Below are 20,720 nucleotides of genomic sequence, written 5' to 3' on the forward strand. Positions count from 1 at the left end.
ATAACTGCCTCCAACCATGTCCTATGTGCTCCAGCCAGAGAGGGCAGAGCTTTCACATCCAAATAGTTTCTAACCTGATCTACTCTCCCTTATGTCAGTATCTTGTCTGTATAGAGTCTAATAAAAATTTCTGAAAGTGTTGTTGATCAGTGAAGATTTAGTGAGAAACTCTTCCTTACTGCCTCAAACTTTAATAATCATCCTATCAAGTTTCGGCTTGCGAAGTTTGTATGCTAATTGAGAATTGATCCTATTCCATGTCTCATACTGTTTTTAGCCTAGAATTAACAAAAGACAGGTGGTCTTGTATGCAGACTATCTAAGTGAAGCTGTGCTGACTGCAGTTTCTTCATAGCCTTCACAGAAATCAGTTGCTTTATGCAGTGCTCCAAACATTCTAAATCTGAGCTTGCCAGTGTACAATATCACACTCTCGTCTCTTCTTCAGTTGAAATGCCTTCTGTATGAAATGACCCCTGGTCATAGCCTTCAAGTGATCCCACACAGCCCCAACAGAAGGCCCTGAATGTTTATTCAGTTCAATATAGTCCTTAAAAACTGAGAAATAAGAATTCTTAACATTCTCATCCTGTAATAAAGTATTATTGAAATTCTAGGTTTTCTGCTTTACCCCTTCCTGTAAGTCTAGTAAAACTACCTAACAAGGCACATGATCAGAAATAGTGATGCTGCTAATAGTTGCAGAGTGAACCTGCACAGCTATAGTTTTATCTTCAAAGATGTAATCTATTTTTGAATGGCTGCCATGTGGGGAGAAAAAAAAATATAATCACACCTCCTAGGATTCTGGAGCCTCCAAATATCCACCGCCCCCACTGTTATGTAAACAACTGGATAACATGGACTTCATTCTGGGGAAACCCCGACTTCATAAGTTACAGCAGCGCAATCTGTTCTCCAAGTCTTCAAACTTACCTTATATCCTCTTTTACTCTTGTTCCAAACTTTTGATTTTTCCTTCCAAACCTGACAGCTCTTCATTCTGCTCATCAAACTGATTCTCCATTGCCTCCATCCTGTGTCCTAATGCTGTCACCTCCATACAGATTTCCTTCAGTCAATGCAGGATCTTCTGCTTCACCAATCTTTATTCTGCTTTTATATTAAAAAATTATTCTTACATCTTCCCTCTGGAGATTGGATCCTTTATGGTACCAATGTGTTCTTCCTTGGTTAGGCAGCCTCCTCGCTCTTGGCTCCTGCTGCCACCTTATTTCTCAACACATGCAGCACATGCTTCTTGACTTGGTATAAGCAGTCTTTAAGACTGATTGGTTTACATTTACCAAATGGGAGAATTCTCTGTAATCTCATCAGTTAGTGTTTGTGAAAAAAAGCACGTGGGAATGCACTTTTATTTGCTTTTAATCTCCTAGCTTACCAGTGCTCCTCAGCTACACCACCATCCTAATGCATGATATCACTTCCTCTGGGGTTAATTCTAAAAGGAATATCTATACATAAAACTGCATTTTGTGCATGGAAATACCCTTTAATAAAATTGCCCAGGGTATACGCATGTAAACTGATCTGCATATTGCATATATATATGGGTAAGTTTCTCTGATTTGAATGGAAAGTTTCCTGGAGATGGGGTTGGAGAGGTATTAATATTTATACACATTTTTTTATAAAACATGCATGTAAAATGCAATTTATAGTAGCTATACATACTCAGGCGCTTTCTGTGAGATAATTTTCTAGGGAAAGTATACACACACTCTCCCAAGAGTAGCCTAGTGGTTAGTGCAGTGGACTTTGATCCTGTGGAACTGAGTTTGATTCTCACTGCAGCTCCTTGTGACTCTGGGCAAGTCACTTAACCCTCCATTGCCCCTGGTACAAAATAAGTACCTGAATATATGTAACCACTTTGAATGTAGTTGCAAAAACCTCATAAAGGTGGTATATCAAGTCCCATTTCCCTTAGAAAACTGGTTTATTTATGCAGATACCTGCATAAGTATGCATGAGTTAGGCAACCTATTAAAAAATTATTCTCTATTTATTTCAGGTACACAAGACAAATAACAAAGCCATAGGGGAATGATATTCAAAAATTCTGAGCTCCTAAATTTATGCTTCTAAATTGTGTTTCTAACTGTGTGCCTTATGTCCAATCAAACTTATGTAGCTGCCTGAGGAATTCAGCAGTGATGAAAGTGGTTGAATCCTCAGTGCTGTTGCTATTATCTTTAGTGATATGCCATTCTCCTCAAAGCTTGTACTATGATCCTCAATGCTGCTATTAAAATCCATAGTGCTGCAGATATAATCCACCAACAGAATAAAACCTTCTGTTTGACCTCATAGGTAGTCAGGACTTTTAAGGGAAGAGCTTTATTTTGTGGTGAGAGGGTAAGGAGAATTTCATGAGAGTTTTGTGGAGGGGAAAGAGTGAGGACCCCATGAGAGCTTTTGAAGAAAGGGTGAGGAACATGCCATAAGAGCTTGGGGGAAGGGGTGGAGAATGAGGTGAGAGCCTTTGGGGAAGGTGGAAAATGGGGAGTGGGGAGCAAGACAGAGGGAATGCGGGGAAATGTTTGAGAAGGGACAAAGAGAAGAGAATGTGAGGAAAACCTTCCTGGCTAGAAAGAATGTGGCGAGAGCTATATGGTAGCTGGAGGAGAGGATATGAGGAAAGCACTCTTGGAGTGAGAGGACAGATATGGGCAGAACGTTCTGGTGTATATAATGAACCTAACTAGGCCCTTCCAAAAACAGGTTCAGAGGCCTGAATCTGTCAGCCAGACCTAAAAATCATGCCCTCTGTGTAACCCAGAGGCTCACGAGCTCTTGTGACAGGTTGGCTGACAGGCTTACAAAAAAGATAACATGAAGCAATTTTCCATGCAAGGTGTTTACTAAAGAATGTGGTTAGGGGCTTTTTGCAGATATAATGACTGAAACATACATAAATGGTTGCTGGCGAAATGGACCATGCTACTGGAACATAGATAAATGATGGCTGGCGAAATGGAACATTCTAATCAGTATGTTGTTCCTTTAGCCCTTACCAATAATCTTGATCAGCGCAGTCTGAACTAATAATTATCTACAAGGTGGTCAAAGATAATGATAACGAAACATTTGAGCTGTGTAATCATAGAAGAGTATAAAATATGATAGATGACAAGACTGAATTGGAGAAATACTCAGAGATAGCACCTCTGTGCAGCTTTGTTGTAACTCACTCATGAGAAAAGAAACATAGTCTGTATTCTTGCTTGGTAAGTAATAAAGGGAATATTTTCTCATCTCTGCATGGCCTTCACTTCTTCTCTCCCTAACTGTATGAGTGTGTGGAACATTCTATTGGGTTGGGGATGGCAGAAGAATTAACACTGGGAACTGAGAAGACATGAAGATTGTAACTAGGATGGGGCAGAAAGAATGGAAACAGAGAATGAAAAGGAGGGACAGAGGATTCCAGATGAGGGTGGAAGGATGCAGAAAAGAAGAAGGCAGTCTAGGGATGGAATTCTGGGAGAAGGGGAGAGAATATTCTGGAAGGGAGAGTGAGGAGTAAGACAAAATGTGACTGGTAATAGAATAGAGGGCGAAAGAGGCGAGGGGGTATGAGAGAGAAGGTACCAGATCTGGGCAATGGTGTAGACAGACCTGATATTTTGGATTGGTCCAGAGTTAACATGGATGAGCACTAGATAACCTCATCCCCATAGTTCAGCATTTCTCCTGCCCTTTAGCCTACAGCTTCACAGATTTCAACAGCAGTCAGAACAGACATTTTTTTTTTCCTTCTGACTTTAAGCTAATTCCATAGGCGGTCGTTGGCCCAACTATTTGGGGAGGCTAAAGGGGGCGGGGTTAGGGGTGGAGCCAGGGGTGGAGCTTAAATCCATAATTGTCTGATAACACGCAGAAAAAATAAATAAATAAAAATAAAAGTCACAATTAATACCTTTTATTAAATTTAGATATTAGATATGTATCATATGTCAAAGAATAAAGTGGTTGCTCAAAGCATATTCTAACCACAATCGCTCAACTGCAAAACACTATGCACAACTTTGTCCAAAAACACACTCAGAACCTTACTGTACCATAAATATTACACTGGGCAGACCTAACACACCAATATACCACCCATACGGAAAATGACAGTCAACATATGAAACAAGGGATCATATCATCACAATTCTCATGTACAGCCACAAAACAGCCTAATTCATGTTTAATGTGGGATAAAATGCCATAAATAAGTAAATAAATAAATATAAACTTTTAATGTTGAGCACCTGATTCTCAAAGTGGACATATTCCAAACACTATAATGAAAATAAAATGATCTTTTCTACCTTTGTTGTCTGGTGACTTTTTCTGATCATGCTGGCCCAGTATCCGTTCTGCTGCTATCTGTCCTCAGTGCAGGTCAGGAAGTCATCCTCGTTAAATATCTCCCTGGCAACCCAGGACACCTCCAGCCAAACCCCCCTGCTTTCCTAGCAGTAAGGTAAACAAACCATAAACCAATTTCTACAACTGCTAGAGGGCTTTCACTGCAGCTCCTGCTGTGAGGATGGAGGTAAATCAACAATTTAATCCCCTCAGAGCAGCTGGACTCCACAGCTGATCCATTCTGCTGCAGCAGGGGGGAGGCTTAGCCTCTCCAAGCCTCTTATACCGGGCGCCTATGGCTAATTCACCAAATTTCAGTATGTGAGGATAGCAAAGATACTTACCTGTAGAAGGTATTCTTTGAGGACAGCAGGCCATATATTCTCACATGTGGGTAATGTAACCCCCATTGCCCTGTTTGGAGCTTGAAAAAAGCTTGCTTTAAGAGCGTGCACAGCGCTCCCACCGCACATGCGCAAGTGACTTCCCGCCTTCCATGAGAGCGTGGGACCACTAGTACAATGAAATAGCAGAGAAATAACTCCAAGGGGAGGTGGGAGGTTATATAAGAATATATGGCCTCTGCCTTTGGAAAATACCTGCTACAGGTAAATGCTTTCTCTGAGGACAAGCAAGCCATTAATTTTCAAATTTCGGAATCTCTAGCTACCAGGCTCACTGAAAACAACAACAGTGGTCAACTGAACCTCGCAACAGCAAGGTCAAAACACAGATTAACCTGAAACTATATACAAACTGTGTAGGAGATGGAGTTGGATTCTAGACCCCAATTCTGCAGTACTATCTGTCCAAACCGACTGTCGCGTGACGTATCCTGCTCAGAGATGTGAATGTGTGGACTGAAGACCATGTTGCAGCCTTGCAAATTTCTTTAATGTAAGCTGACCTTAAGTGGGCTACCGACGCAACTATGGCTCTGATATTATGAGCTTTGACATGGCCCTCCAGAACCAGCCCAGCTTGGGCATAAGTGAAAGAAATGAAATCTGGCAGCCAATTAGAGACTGCATTTCCTGATGGTGACCCCTATCCTGTTGGGATGAAAAGAAACACAAAGCTAGGTGGACTTTCTATAGGGCCTATTCTGCTCCAAGTAAAAGGCCAATGCTTGCACGCAGTCCAAGGTTTGCAATGCACTTTTGTCAGGAAGGGCATGAGGTCTGGGAAAGAATGTTGGCAAGACAATCGACAGATTCAGATGGAACTCCGACACCAGCTTAGGCAGGAACTTGGGGTGCTTATGGAGAACTACTCTGTTGTGATGAAACTTTGTATAAGATGGATCCACTACTAAGGCCTGAAGTTCACTGACCCTGCAAGCTCAAGTAACAGCCACCAAGAACCGGTACAGTATATAGTTCTAGTACAGAAAACAAACTATGCCTTTCATCAATCTCTTTGTTAAATATTTAAAAACATTTTTTAGCTATAACTTTTACTGTTCTAAAAGGTCTTTTTCTTACCTGAAATCAAATCTCTTGTGGAAAGTTTATGCTTTGAAGAATGTCTTGATGGATGACCCCATTTCCCTTCTTGACAATTCCCTTTAAAAAGAAAAATGTTTTATGTAGGCAGAATTATTTACATATATTCATCTTATGTATATTATTCATATTGAACCTTCCCTTTCACTTTTTCCAATCTACACAATCTGTATTCTTCATTCAACATCTCTTCTTTCCATGAACAGAGCGCATTCACAGAACACTAATAATTCTGCACTGCACAGGGATTCAGATTGTTAAACTTCCTTCTGCACAGGATAACAATGCTAGGGACAGTGAAGCCTCATACGCAACAGATTCTGAAATCATACCACAATAGAAGGTATATTCTGCCTTTATCCATCCCACTTCTGCAAGCGCCCTGACAATCTCTACAGATGCATTAGCAAGCATAGCGGTTTCTAGGCTAGGATGCTGTATACACCTACTACTGACACTGCACTGAAAAAGGAATGCATATCAGCAATCTTGGAGGTAATTAAACCATCTGCAAGAATATAGAATAGGGGTTCTTAACCTTGTTTTGGTTCCTGCACCACTTTAACCGATCAATGAAACCATTGCACTCCCTTCCTAAACTACACAGGTCACTGTTAGCTGCTAACAGTGATGTTAACATGTTGCTACAATTACAGTGGTACACAGTTACACCATAGGAGCCAACTCTGCAAAATGATTGGGGGTGCTAAACTCAACAGGAATTACCCCTTCCTGGACACAGTCAAGGAGCTTGCTCAGTATCGGGGGTGCTCAAGCACCCACAGAGCTAGCACCTATGAGTTATACTATCAATAATTGTCCTAATAACTGCCTTCACTCTGTCTAGAAAGTTTAAATACATTGTTTCAGATTTCAGACCCTTCTCTGCATCCCATTTGACATCTTCCCAAACTAATACTCCTTGAGTGTGGGGCACCACTGTTAAGAACACCTGATATAGAAATATCTGAATGCCAGAGTAACTAATGTCACTCACTCTTTTTTTCCCCATTCTTATTCTTTTTTTGATTTCCCATGTATCCCATTGTAAGTTAGCAATCAAGATGGGAGGCTAGATTGCCATAATGGGGGCTACCTAGAAGGAGGATTTAAATGCTGGGGAGGCCAGACGGGGGAATTTAAGGATGATCATATATGAGAGAGGGAAAAAACAGCCCACTCCATCTTGCCCTCTGTATCTTCAATTCCTATCTTAGTCACCTGAGTGCTTAAGGCTAGCAGGATCCCTTCTGTGCAGTTAGCTCACTAACCTTTAGCACAGTGTTCTTCAATACAAAGCTGAGACCTCTGGGATGGCCTCCGTCGTTTTATGTTTTCTGCTACTCTGCCTCTCTACCCAGGTTCAGGACAGAAAGAGGAAAGTGGATGGGGGGGGGGGGGGGGGGTGGGAGCCGCATGCTTGAAGGACAAGGCATTTCTCAACCAACAAAAGAGAATGCATTTGAAAATTCTCATAATCTTGAGGATACCACCCCCCCCCCCCCCAATGAAGCTTGAATGTTGGCTGATGAGGATGGATGTCACCGACACAACTGATCAGTAGTGTTGTGGCCCCACATGGGAAGATGTTTGGTGGCTCTCTTTCAGCTCATTATTTATTTATTTACCACTTTTTTTGAAAGAATTCACTCAAGGCGGTGTATAGTAAGAATAAATCAAACATAAGAAGACAATCACAGAAGTTAAAATAGTCATATAACAATACAAAGTATGGCACAGTATACCACTTACAATGCCAACACAATATGTAATAGAACATTTTAATGGACATCATGGGTATAAGCAAAGATGGAACATAAAGATAGGTAAGAGCGTAAGAGGAGTTAGAAAGTAAGGTGACTAATTTAAAGAAAGTTCTACATGAAGTCAGAGAGATGATTAAATGTTATCTCAGCTAGGGTAGGAGTGAATAAACATGTTGTGCTGCAGTATGTACAGCCTGTGTCACTCCTTGTGAGTGTGTGTGAGAGACTAACAAGTTAGTTACTTCTTCCATTAAAGGCCTGGTTGAAGAGCCAAGCTTTCATCTGCTTCCTGAAGTAGAGGTAGTCTTGTGCTAAGCGGAGCCATTCAGAGAGTGCATTCCAGAGTGTGGGGGCTACTCCTGAGAAGGATCGCTTATGGGTATCACATCGTGTAATGTCTTTTGGAGACGGTGTGATTAGGGATACCCCCTGGGAGGACCGTAGTGTCCTTGGAGATGTGTAGAGAGTCATCCTGTTCTTCAAGTACTCAGGGCCATTTCCTTTAAAGGCCTTGAAGATCAGACATAAGAGATCAGGGCCACGGGGGGGGGGGGGGGGGCGCAAAATTCCCCAGGCCTGGGCCTCCCTGGGGGTCCGGCGCCGGGGTCTCTCTCTCTCTCCTGCTCAGAGCAATGGCGGGACGGTGGGGGTGCTCCGCCCCTGCATTAAAAAAAATCTCTCAATCGGCAGCACAGCGCCAGCGTGCAACACTTTGCGTCTGCGTGAAAGAAGCAGATCACTTCGGGCCCAGGCTTTCCTTACTGTGTCCCGCCCTCCTCTGATGTAACTTCCTATTTTCACGAGGGTGGGACACAGTGAGGGAAGGCTGGGCCTGAGGCAATCTGCTTCTTTCACACAGATGTGAGGCGCTGCATGCTGGCACTATGCTGCCGATTGGGAAATTTTTTTTTAAATGCAGGGGCCGGGTGGCAGACAGAAGGGGGCTGTCGAGGGAGCTGAGGGTAGGCAGGTGGAGACTGGGGGGGGGGGGGGCTCAGATGGAAGAAGAGGGCTGGAGCTGGAAATGGGGTCTGAAAAGGGGCAGGAGGGAGAATGGGGCCATGCCTGGGCCAGGTGGGAGAATGGGTATGAGGATGAAAGGGGGGGGGGCAGATGAGAGAATGGTGCTGGGGCTGAAAAGGGCAGTCATAATGCAAGACAGGTGGAAGAAGGGGTCTGGAACTGGGGGCTGAAATGGAGGGTAGGTTTGATAAGGGGGCTAGTACTGGAATTGGGGGCTGAAAAGGGGCAGGGGCTGAAACTGTGGGGACTAGGGGCTGAAAACGAGACAGAGAGAAAGTGGCTGGGGCTGAATCTCAGGACTGGTGATGGGAGAAAAGGGTTGGAGCTGAAACTGGGGACTGGCGGGATAATGGGGCTGGAACTGGGGGCAGACAGAGACAGAGAGAGAGAGGGGGGGGGGGAACAGATCCTGGATAGAAGGGAGAGAGAGGGAGGGCAGACCCTGGATGGATGGGAGAGGGAGGGCAATGGTGGATGGAAGGGGCAGAGAGAAAGGGTAAACTCTGGATGGAGGGGAGAGAGAGAGAGAGAGAGAGCAGTGGTTGGAAGGAGGAGAGAGAGAAGCCAGACAGGGGCAGATGGAAGGGGCAGAGATAGCAGATGCTAGATGGAAGGGAGAGAGAGAGGGCAGACGGCTTGAGGGGAAAAGCAGCCGCAGGGGAAGGCCACGTGGCAGAACGAAGAAGATCAACGCTGGAAGATGATCTCTTCTGCTGGCAGGGCCTTGGGATCCCTGCCAGCCAAGGTACTTAACAATTGCATCAGGCAGGTGGCAGCAGCAATTGAGGAGGGTGGGGTGGAGGTACCAGCAATCAGGGGGGTGGAAACAGCAGTAGCGATGGGGGAGGGGCAGCGGTGACAATCCTAGTGGGGGTGGTGGCGACGAACCTGGGGGGGGGGGGGGAAGGGGGCCAGCAGCGGCCTTGCCCTGGCTCAGTCTCTCGGTGGCCCTGATAGAGTTTTAAATTTAGCCCTGTATTGTACTGGTAGCCAATGAAGGTTTTGCGAAAGTAGTGTGATGTGGTCACTTCGCTTTCTATTAGTCTTGCTGCAGCATTCTGAATCAATTGGATCTGGTGCAGACCCTTTGTAGTCAGACCGTTGTAGAGTGCATTACAGTAATCCAGTCTTGATGTTATCATGGCAGGCACTACTGGGATTTCCTTCTCGATGTAAGAAGAGAGGCAGCTTAGTTGTCGCAAATAGTAGAAGCAGCTCTTGAAGGTTGCTTGGATTTGGTGAAATCAGAGGAAGTGTTGAATCTAACTGTATTCCAAGGTTCCTGACGTGATTTGAGGGGGAGTTTGTACTTCCCAAAAGAGATTTTGATATTAGGTACATGTACACTTGTGTTAGGAACCCAGAAAAGCTCGGTTTTACTTGGGTTTAGCCCTCCTACATCCCAATGGTTTGATTTTGTATGTTTTTCACTGGATGTTTTTTATTTTTTGAAAATGGCTCAAAAACGTTAGATGCATTGAATACAGCAACGTCTAACAAATGGCCATTTTCGAAATAAAAAGATAAACGTTCTGCTGTTTCGAAAATCATTATATTCACCACATGAATTTTGAACATTTTGAGCAAAACATCTAAAGTTGGATTTAAATGTCATATTGAAAATGCCCCTCTTAACCAGTTAGTGGTCTAAATAAGTAGATAAAGTTAGGACAGCAAAAAGGCTGTCCTAACTTTTTCCGCTTACTTAACCAGCTAGTGGTCTATCAGCGGGTGCCCAGTTAACTTTTGGATAGTGGCCTAAGGAATTCGTGAGTCCCCTCCTGATCCCAAATGCCCCTCCTTCCCCCAGAAGCCCCAGACTAGGCCCCTAAACCACCCCCTGCCCCGTAGGACACCCCAGACTTACTTTGAATCTCCCTGTTGGACTAGTGGGGTTCTATGGGTAGGAGCGATGCCCAATTGCTCCTACCTGTCGAGATGCCTTTCTTAAAATGGCCACTGCATCCCCTAGTGGCAGTCTCATGGTACTCGCTAGTACTGCAAGGCTGCTGCTAGAGGTCATGTTGAGAAAGGCACTGTAATAGGCGGCAGTGCATGGGCATCGTTTCTATCTGTAGGATCCCTCTAGACCAAAGGTAGATTTGAGGTAGGCCTGGGGGGGCCTACGACATGTGGGGAGTAGGCCCTGGTCTGGCGCTTTGAGGGGGGGGGAGGATGTTCAGGACCAGAAGGAAGGAGGGTGAATTGGAAGGAGTGAGAGGACCTGTTCCTACTTATGCGGATTTCAGCCAGTATTCAGCCGGAGCACGCATATATATCACAGGTGGATCCCAACTGCTTATTGGCTGGGACCCACACAAGCTCTGGCAGCCAGCACATGTAGAATTTGCCCTCGATATTCAATGTTTGGGCCCCGACATGGGCTAACTCTGCCCACCCACTTGTCAACATTTAAAAAACCACTGAGTACTGCAGACTGAATATTGACTGGAGCATTTATAATTTCAAGGACTCTTCTCAGACTTGCAATCACACCTAAGGTCATCACGATCATTTCTTAACCTTTAAAAGAGCAATTTTTAAAGGGTCAGATACTGAAAGACATTTATCTGGCTAATGGCAGCTGTTATATATGGATAAATACCTCAGCTGCTGCTCTCCTTCAGGTCAATATTAAACTCTGCAGTTGGCATTTGTTTAAAATGGCGTTTGTTTTATCCTGTAGCTTCAAGGATTTTTCCTCACTTCCCCTTCTCTTTATTGTAGATTAAGTAGCGCATTATTATTTCCTGATGGATATATGCATTCTTGATTTTGATACTGTAATATTTCTATTTTCGGCTTTTCTTTTCAAGTTGGTACTTGTAAATTCAATTTAAATGAAATAAAAAATAATGGTGGCTGCAGCATTCAAATTAACGACGGATTAATCAGAACTGTTATCTAGACAATGAATATCTGTACAGAGTAGGGAGTGCTGCAGCTATCCAAAAGGCTCTCAAGATAATATTAGGACAGCAATTTTTCTGTCCTAACTTTATCTAGGTAATTATTCAGGCAACTGTCTGGGTATTCCCTCTTTCTAGATAACTTGCTGCTTTGTCCTCACTTTGGCCACACACCAACCCGGCACTATTCAGATAATCACTGCTATACAATCGGAGGAAATAAAATTGTCTTCCTGAAGGGGAATAGTAAGTATACTACCAACTGCAAAAAATTCCCACACAATGATGTATAGATTATGTATTTAAGAACAACATTTTATAAAATAATTTTTATTATAGAAAGTGCTCATATGTTTTCCAAAGGCTGATCACAGACCCCCTAGTCTTACGCTTCGTCCAAGGCATATAATCATCCCCAGTTTTCGGCCATTATGGAAACCGAGGACGCCCATCTCAAAAACGACCAAATCCAAGCCCTTTGGTCGTGGGAGGAGCCAGCATCCATAGTGCACTGGTCCTCCTCACATGCCAGGACACCAACTGGGCACCCTAGGGGGCACTGCAGTGAACTTCACAAATTGCTCCCAGGTGCATAGCTCCCTTACCTTGGGTGCTGAGCCCCCCAACCCCCCCCCCTCAAACTGTACACAACTACCATAGTCCTTACAGGTGAAGGGGGGCACCTACATGTAGGTACAGTGGGTTTGTGGTGGGTTTTGGAGGGCTCATATTTACCACCACAAGTGTAACAGGTGGGGGGGAGGATGGGCCTGGGTCCACCTGCCTGAAGTCCACTGCACCCATTAAAACTGCTCCAGGGACCTGCATACTGCTGTGATGGACCTGAGTATGACATTTGAGGCTGGCATAGAGGCTGGCACAAAAGATTTTTAAACTATTTTTTTGAGGGTGGGAGGGGGTTAGTGACCACTGAGGGAGTAAGGGGAGGTCATCCCCGATTCCCTCTGGTGGTCATCTGGTCAGTTCGGGCACCTTTTCGTGGCTTGGTCGTAACAAAAAAAGGACCAAGTAAAGTAGTCCAAGTGCTCGTCAGGGATGCCCTTTTTTTTGATTATGGGTCGAGGACACCCATGTGTTAGACATGCCCAAGTCCCGCCTTCGCTACACCTCCGACACACCCTTGGGAACTTTGGTCATCCCCGCAATGGAAAGCAGTTGGGGACACCCAAAATCGGCTTTTGATTATGCTGATGTGGGCGACCATGGGAGGACGCCCATCTTCAGATTTGTGTCGAAAGATGGGCATCCTTCTCTTTCGAAAATAAGCCTGATAGTAACCTATGGGACTTTGTAAGTCTAAGTGCTTTGAAACTGAGCCCCTTAGTGGCACTATCCAGACAGTGCTGCTGAATATCCACAGATAGCAGCAGCTGCCCAGAGAAATAAATATTGGAATATTTCCGTTCAAGTATCAACTGGTTTGTGTATTAAGCAGCATTATCTGAATAGTGCCACTGAATATCCCCACAGACGGCTTTAGCACTATCTGCATACTGCTGGGGTCATATGGGGTGTTGGTGAAGCGGGAAGTTATTTGGTTAGCAGCAGTACTGGGCCTCCCTTAATCAGATAACTGGATAAAGTTAGGACAGCAAATACGCTGAAAGAATCTGGTTAGTAAACAAGATCAACATTATCCGGATAGTACTAGCACTGATGGCACTGTACAGATATTCAGCACCAGCTGCAATCCAGATACTGCTGCTGATTATCTGTGTTTTATTTAGCTATCGCAGCTGGCATTTAAAAACAGTGCTGATCTCAGTGGCTGAATAATAATCTGAAAGCTTTTCCCATGGATAAACAGCTGTTGAAAATTCCCTCCCTCTCCCCCACTGTATGTAATAGCACCCCCACTGTCCACATGCTTTACCAACAGGATTTTCAAATGAAAGCTCTATGTAGGGTTTCCCTCTGAAAATATGCTTGCAGGCTCCCGGGTACAAAACACCTGCAAGCATCATGGACTGTTTAAAAAGTACTCCAAAAACTGAAGGTAGATTTGTGTGTACAGTATTTAAGAAAAGGATTTTCAACTCTGATGCTCTAAAATCAGTTTCCCTTTGCCAGCGCTAACCTATACCAAATTTTAAAACTTAGGGGTCCTTTTACAAAGGCGCGCCAGCAGTTTTAGTGCGTGCTAAATGCTAAAGATGCCCATAGAAATATATGAAAAACGAAAAAAGGCTTACAAGTGTCTAAAAATATTTTGTAAACAATACACAAATGGGGATAGACACTGTGTGTTAAATGCAATGTGAAAATGTTGGCTAATGAAGGCGTCTCATATCAACATGGAAGTCTATATATATAAGCTTCCTTAACGGCTAAATAGCCGATGTACGGTTATAATCATGGACCACCTCCAACCAACCAGCAGTGCCAAATGTTGTTAATATTTGGAAACCTGAGAATCAAAAAGTCTCTATAATCTGTTTTACTCTCAAATTTATCCTCAGGTAAAGAAAAATATATAGAAGCGCACTGCTGTTCACAAAATAAACATTATAACAAAAATAGACATATAATGCAAAAATTCACTTATCTTATCTTAATAGTTTAAATCAAAAAGGCCATCTGCTGGGGCCCGAATTCATCAAATTTCAAAAAAGATTTCATCCATCAGACTGCTGATAACTCCGGTGACATTGTGAGCCCACAATGTCACCGGAGTTATCAGCAGTCTGATGGATGAAATCTTTTTTGAAATTTGATGAATTCGGGCCCCAGCAGATGGCCTTTTTGATTTAAACTATTAAGATAAGATAAGTGAATTTTTGCATTATATGTCTATTTTTGTTATAATGTTTATTTTGTGAACAGCAGTGCGCTTCTATATATTTTCTTTACCTGAGGATAAATTTGAGAGTAAAACAGATTATAGAGACTTTTTGATTCTCAGGTTTCCAAATATTAACAACATTTGGCACTGCTGGTTGGTTGGAGGTGGTCCATGATTATAACCGTACATCGGCTATTTAGCCGTTAAGGAAGCTTATATATATAGACTTCCATGTTGATATGAGACGCCTTCATTAGCCAACATTTTCACATTGCATTTAACACACAGTGTCTATCCCCATAGAAATATATGGGCATCTCTAATGTTTAGAGCATGCTTATTTTTAGCACGTTACAAATGCTAGCACGCCTTTGTAAAAGGACCTCTTAGGCAGTTACCTATGGGCGCTGTTTGAAAATGTAATCTATACTCCTGCAATGTAAATGCCATGACATCATGCAAATATTTACCATATATCTGTTTAAGGGTAGATGGCTGCTTGCTGCCTTTTGTAGGAAAGCTCCTACTCATAGACTTGGGATTCTTATAGGATGAAACTGGTTTTGGGGGGCTGTGGTTAAGCTGCTTCTTCCAAATGACCTGTATAATGAAGGCTGCTGCTTCTCGCTTCCACTTGGTGTCCTCATCCTTGCTCTGCTTCTTTGCTCTAAGAAGCTGGAAGAGCTCTTGCCGTAGCTGGTATCTATAGAAAATAAAATAGAAATTCTTATTTTAAGGGACTTATCTGCCTTAACCTTAAAACCTTTTGCCCTGTGCTTGTTGGTGTGTAAATTTAAATACCACTCCTGGTGATGTACGACTAAGTGAATGAGGAGCACTGGCCTAATACAAAAATACATGTGAATTGTGGCATTTACATATGTAAATGACATACATGGGTAAGTGCCAATTTTTACAGTGCTGTTATTTATATGTGCAAATGCTACAGAACTCACAAATTGGGCACTTGGCACTCAGGACTCACACCCATGCTCATTTGCCCAGGCAGTAATGACAGATTACACCCATATACCAATTTCCCCTTTTCACTTCTGTATTGATGTTGACTGGTTCATTGAAACAGAAAGTGCATTTCACCGTGTTTTTTAAAGACTAAGCTAAGTGTTTGATATCTTTATGATTTTGTCACCTTTGTTTTGACGGATCCAGTTGAAACCGTACTCAAATGGATATTAGCAATTTTCTGTGAAAGGGTTTTCTATTTTTATGCCCATGAAGAAATTTGACCCTGTGTAAGTCCTTGTCACCCAGAGAAATTTTCCTCACTCCCCCTTCTCTTTATTGTAGATTAAGTAGCGCATTATTATTTCCTGATGGATATATGCATTCTTGATTTTGATATTGTAATATTTCTATTTTCGGCTTTTCTTTTCAAGTTGGTACTTGTAAATTCAATTTAAATGAAATAAAAAATAATTGTGGCTGCAGCATTCAAATTAACGACGGATTAATCAGAACTGTTATCTAGACAATGAATATCTGTACAGAGTAGGGAGTGCTGCAGCTATCCAAAAGGCTCTCAAGATAAAATTAGGACAGCAATTTTTCTGTCCTAACTTTATCTAGGTAATTATTCAGGCAACTGTCTGGGTATTCCCTCTTTCTAGATAACTTGCTGCTTTGTCCTCACTTTGGCCACACACCAACCCGGCACTATTCAGATAATCACTGCTATACAATCGGAGGAAATAAAATTGTCTTCCTGAAGGGGAATAGTAAGTATACTACCAACTGCAAAAAATTCCCACACAATGATGTATAGATTATGTATTTAAGAACAACATTTTATAAAATAATTTTTATTATAGAAAGTGCTCATATGTTTTCCAAAGGCTAATCACAGACCCCCTAGTCTTACGCTTCGTCCAAGGCATATAATCATCCCCAGTTTTCGGCCATAATGGAAACCGAGGACGCCCATCTCAAAAACGACCAAATCCAAGCCCTTTGGTCGTGGGAGGAGCCAGCATCCATAGTGCACTGGTCCTCCTCACATGCCAGGACACCAACTGGGCACCCTAGGGGGCACTGCAGTGGAGGCAAGGGTGCTGAGGCTTTTTCCCTTTCACATTCTTTTGCATTCCATGAGGGTGTATATATATAGTGTATAAAGTACTTTTGCATATTATATGAGAGAGGACTTTTTGGGACCCCTTTTGTGTTGCCATCTAAGCACCCACAGCTCTCAATCTTGATTGTCTCTTTTTCAATGTATCTGTTGTCCTTTGTCCTATCCTGTAAAAAGGATGGGCCTGCCTAATGGACCATGTCACGTGGCCTCCTAACTGTCCAAGTTGTGCAAGCTGTGCAAATGATGACAGGTGGTAATATTCTCTTTTATTCATTGTCAAATATTCCTATCAAACCATGCTACTATTGACTGACAAGGTGCTGTGTACCCAGCCCTAATTGAGAACTGAGCCCCTGGCTGCGGCAGTGCTGGCTCCTGGGGTGGAAGGGGAGAGAAAAATGCTGCCATGCACCCTTGCCTCTGGCTAGTGTTATGCCTGTGATCTACTGGGTATTTCTCCTTTTTCCATCTCTCCTCCTCCCACCCACTTCCCCCTCCCTTCCCTTCTATTCTTCTGTCCTTAACCCTTTCTTTGCCTAAACCCTTTGCTATAACCCTCTTGTGTTTCTCCTGTCTCTGTCCCTCCCTCCTGCTTTACCTTTGCCTCTTTTCTTCATAACCCTCTCTCCCCCTCGGCCCATTTGTGTGCAGCCCCTGCTTGACGTGGTTGCCTTGCTCTTAGATTTAAAGATGGCATGCTCTAGGTGTGGTTTAGGCGGTAGAAACAAAATATGTGTGTATCTCATTTTACAATGAAAATACATGCATATTTTAAAAATGTTCCCTGTTGGCATTTTCATCTTTTCTGGAGCATGCCTAAGTATCAACTACCTGCTTGTCTAGCCTTGAAATTTATACCATCGACTGAGGGAGGGGGCAATTGTGCTTACCTCGGTGCTGTCTAACACCACCTCAAAAAGTACCAAAACGTGTTATTTCATACGGATCCTTAATTGGCTCTTCGTGTAGGTAGAGTTGTGTAAAATCTGGAATTTATATGTTTAAGTGGTAGAAAATACATTTGTGTGTTGCAAGATTGGTACTTACAAGTGTAGTTATTGGTGTTTACATATTTAAAACCCTGAGTGACGCTGCTCTTTTTTTTTTTTTTTAAATAGGCTTTTTTTGTGAAATGGTTGTTGCTAGCAAAGACATATGTATTTATTGATGTCCTTATTAAGCATATTTCACCCAAGTGAACGTGCCTATTGGGATGCTCCATCCATCTGTCTCTCTGTATGTACACATAAGCACAAAGACAAACCGTTGGACACCTGTGATGGGTGGTATAGTAAATAAAAAGGAACAATGGAAGGGAAATGTGCCATTTTGTCACACTATAACTAGGGAATTCTATCAATAGCACCTAAAGTTAGGTACTAAGTCCACGGCCAACTTTCAGTGTGGAAACGCATTTTAACAGATGCAAGGCTGAAACGGCAGATCGGTGAGGAAATACCCTTAGGTGCCCAATTATAGGATAGTGCCTAAGTGTATCCACATTTGGATACAGAAAGTGAAGGTGCCTTGGTGCTTTATAACTTTTGCTACGTGAGACGTGGGGTAAGGAATATTGTAGATGAAAATATTCGAGTTATTCCCCAAGTTTTCCACGTCATCACTGTGACCCCTGACGCAGGTGCTAGTCACCGAAACACGGCCCGTGTCGGGTCAAGGCTCATTCATTAAAGAACTTTGTTCCATTTTAAAGGCCCGTGGTGCTGTTTTTTTGTTTGGACAAGATGCAAAGGAAACAGGAATTGTCAGCAATATTCTTAGAAACAAATTGCTATACATTGCAAAATAAGATAGCAGATGTAAATTCTCAAAGTGGACATATTCCAAACACTAAAATGAAAATAAAATGATTTTTTCTACTTTTGTTGTCTGGTGACTTTCTTTTTCTGATCATGCTGGCCCAGTATCTGACTCTGCTGCTATCTGTCCTCTTAACTCCGTTTCCAGGGCTTCCTTTCCATTTATTTATTTACTTTCCTCCTTTCTTCTTCATTTCTTGCTCTATATCCATAAGTAAAAGCTGGGTCCTCACAGACTTGACTGTCCAGTGGATCAGCTTCTGCCTTTTTTTTCTCCATCCATGTGCAGTTTTTCTCCTCTCTTCCTTTTCCCTCATCTCATTTCCTTCCTCTCTCTTCTCTCCCCTCCATCCATACCTAGCATTTCTTCTCTCTCCCTTCCCCCTCCATCCATGTGCATCTCCTTCCTCTGTCTTCCCTCCCCCTCCATCCATGTGCATCTCCTTCCTCTGTCTTCCCTCCCCTCCATCCATATTCAGCAATGCTCCTCTCTCCCCTCCCCTCCATTTCAAGCAATTTCTCCTCTCCCTGGGCCCTTCCCTCCCATCCATGTCCATCTCTGCCCTTCCCTCCTCCATCCATATCCAGCAATTCTCCTCTCTCCTCTCCCCTCCATTTCAAGCAATTTCTCCTCTCCCTGGGCCCTGTCTATATCATGTATCCAAATTATGTGAAAATTGGTCTCCGCTTCAGCTGAACTGGTGGGGAAGGCTAGAAATGATAAAAATGTCTATAGCACCTGCCATTCTATATCATGTGTCTATGATTCCAATTTATTTCCCATCCCATTTTTATAAAGCAGTTGTTAAAATGCTTTCTGCATTCCTCTGGAGAGGAAAGGGACCTCGTCATATTGCTTACAAAAAGGACAAAGGTGGTGTTAATTTTCCCCATTTTTAAAAATACCACTCTGCTTTCATTCTCAGACAGGGAGTCCTCTGGTTACATAACACTTCTCCTGTTTTGCCTTCATGGTTTTATTTTGAAAGAGATCTTGTAGCTCCTATTTGTTTGCAGTATATGCTGGGAGCAGCTTTGCCTACACGTTTGAAAGTCAATGTTATTTTGTTATCAACTCTTCTAGCGCTGAGGTCTATGGATAATTTGTTTCAATCAAAATTTTATCCACATTATGGTGGAATCCTCTCTTCAAGATTGATGCATAGCCTGCTTCCTGATAGCCTGCTGCTGCTCCTCCTTGTGATCTTAGGCAAGTCACTTAACCCTCCATTGCCTCAGGTACAAACTCAGATTGTGAGCCCCCCTGGGACAGAGAAATATCCAGAGTACCTGAATGTAACTCACCTTGAGCTACTACTGAAAAAGGTGTGAGCAAAATCTAAATCAGTAAGTAAGTAAATAAGTAGTGTTGGAGATACAAAGGTATTTGAACTTTGAATCACATACTGGAACAAAACCGTTTGCTTTCTTTTACTGAGCTCAGGAGAAGATTTCATCTTCCTTTCTCTCAGTGCTTTAAGGGCTTCAATTTACACACATAAAGGGGAAACTGGATCTCAAAAATCTTACTATCTCCTCACCTACTTCAGTTTCTATACTGCCTCTCCTTCAAACATGATTTCTGCCTCAGGGCTTTACAAACAGAAACATTATCATACTCAATCAGGTAATACTTCTAGGCTGTCTAGGCTGGATTCAAAAGACACTTGCGTCCATAGCTTCTTCACAATGGAATCACTCTTGGACTTTACTAGCAAGATGTTCTACTTTAGCATCTATTACACAATCCTTATTCTTTGTAATGCATCGTGTTATTTTGACTTAAATTATTACAGTCAAACCTCTGCTGATCTTGTAACTCCTCTCCAGGAACTTTAGATCATCTTTTGTTTTTCTGCACCCATACCCGCTGACATAAGAAGAAAAAGAAGTGCGGGGCCGCAGCAGCCTTCAGACAAGCGCTGTCGGCTCTGCCGGTCCTCTGCCCCCGGAACGGGAAATTGACGTCAGGTGGCAGAGAACCGGCAGAGCCGACAGCGCATGTCTGAAGGCTGCTGCGGCCCCACGCTTCTTTTCTTCTTATGCTGGCTGTGGAAAGAAGCGGCGGCGGCAGCAGATTTCGTCGGGAGTCTAGTGCTAACACGGTAAGCGGGGTAAGCGCGGCGCCCTTGAAGGCAGGCGCCCCCTGCGGTGCTTACCCGCTTACCGTTTTGGCACGGCCCTGTCCACACACAACTGCACAGGGAGTGTTCCCATGGGAGGGTATGAGTGAGTCAGGGGCGTTCTGGAAAATTGTGCGCCAGGATTTACATCTGGTTTCAGTTGGTGTTAAGTCCTCACATCCAAAGTTGGGTGCAGAATTCAGTGGCCGATGCTGTACTATAAAGTGTGCTGAGCCAGAGCGCCATTTATAAAACAGTGCTGGCTGCTGGGTGCCGTTTACTGAATCCAGCTCTAAGTGTAT

General features: G+C 43.2%; 1 protein-coding gene across 1 annotated transcript in view; it reads right to left on the minus strand.

The window, feature by feature from the left end:
* Positions 1-20,720, minus strand: part of INVS (inversin) — a 522,371-nt gene that overhangs the window by 23,057 nt on the left and 478,594 nt on the right. Inside the window, exons 15-16 of the mRNA XM_030205118.1 lie at positions 14,857-15,089; positions 5,865-5,945 (exon numbers count right to left, since the gene is read on the minus strand). Coding sequence (XP_030060978.1) covers positions 5,865-5,945; positions 14,857-15,089 — 314 coding nt within the window. The remainder of the gene's footprint in view (positions 1-5,864; positions 5,946-14,856; positions 15,090-20,720) is intronic.

This window comes from Microcaecilia unicolor, chromosome 1, assembly GCF_901765095.1.
Source record: "Microcaecilia unicolor chromosome 1, aMicUni1.1, whole genome shotgun sequence".
NCBI lineage: Eukaryota > Metazoa > Chordata > Amphibia > Gymnophiona > Siphonopidae > Microcaecilia > Microcaecilia unicolor.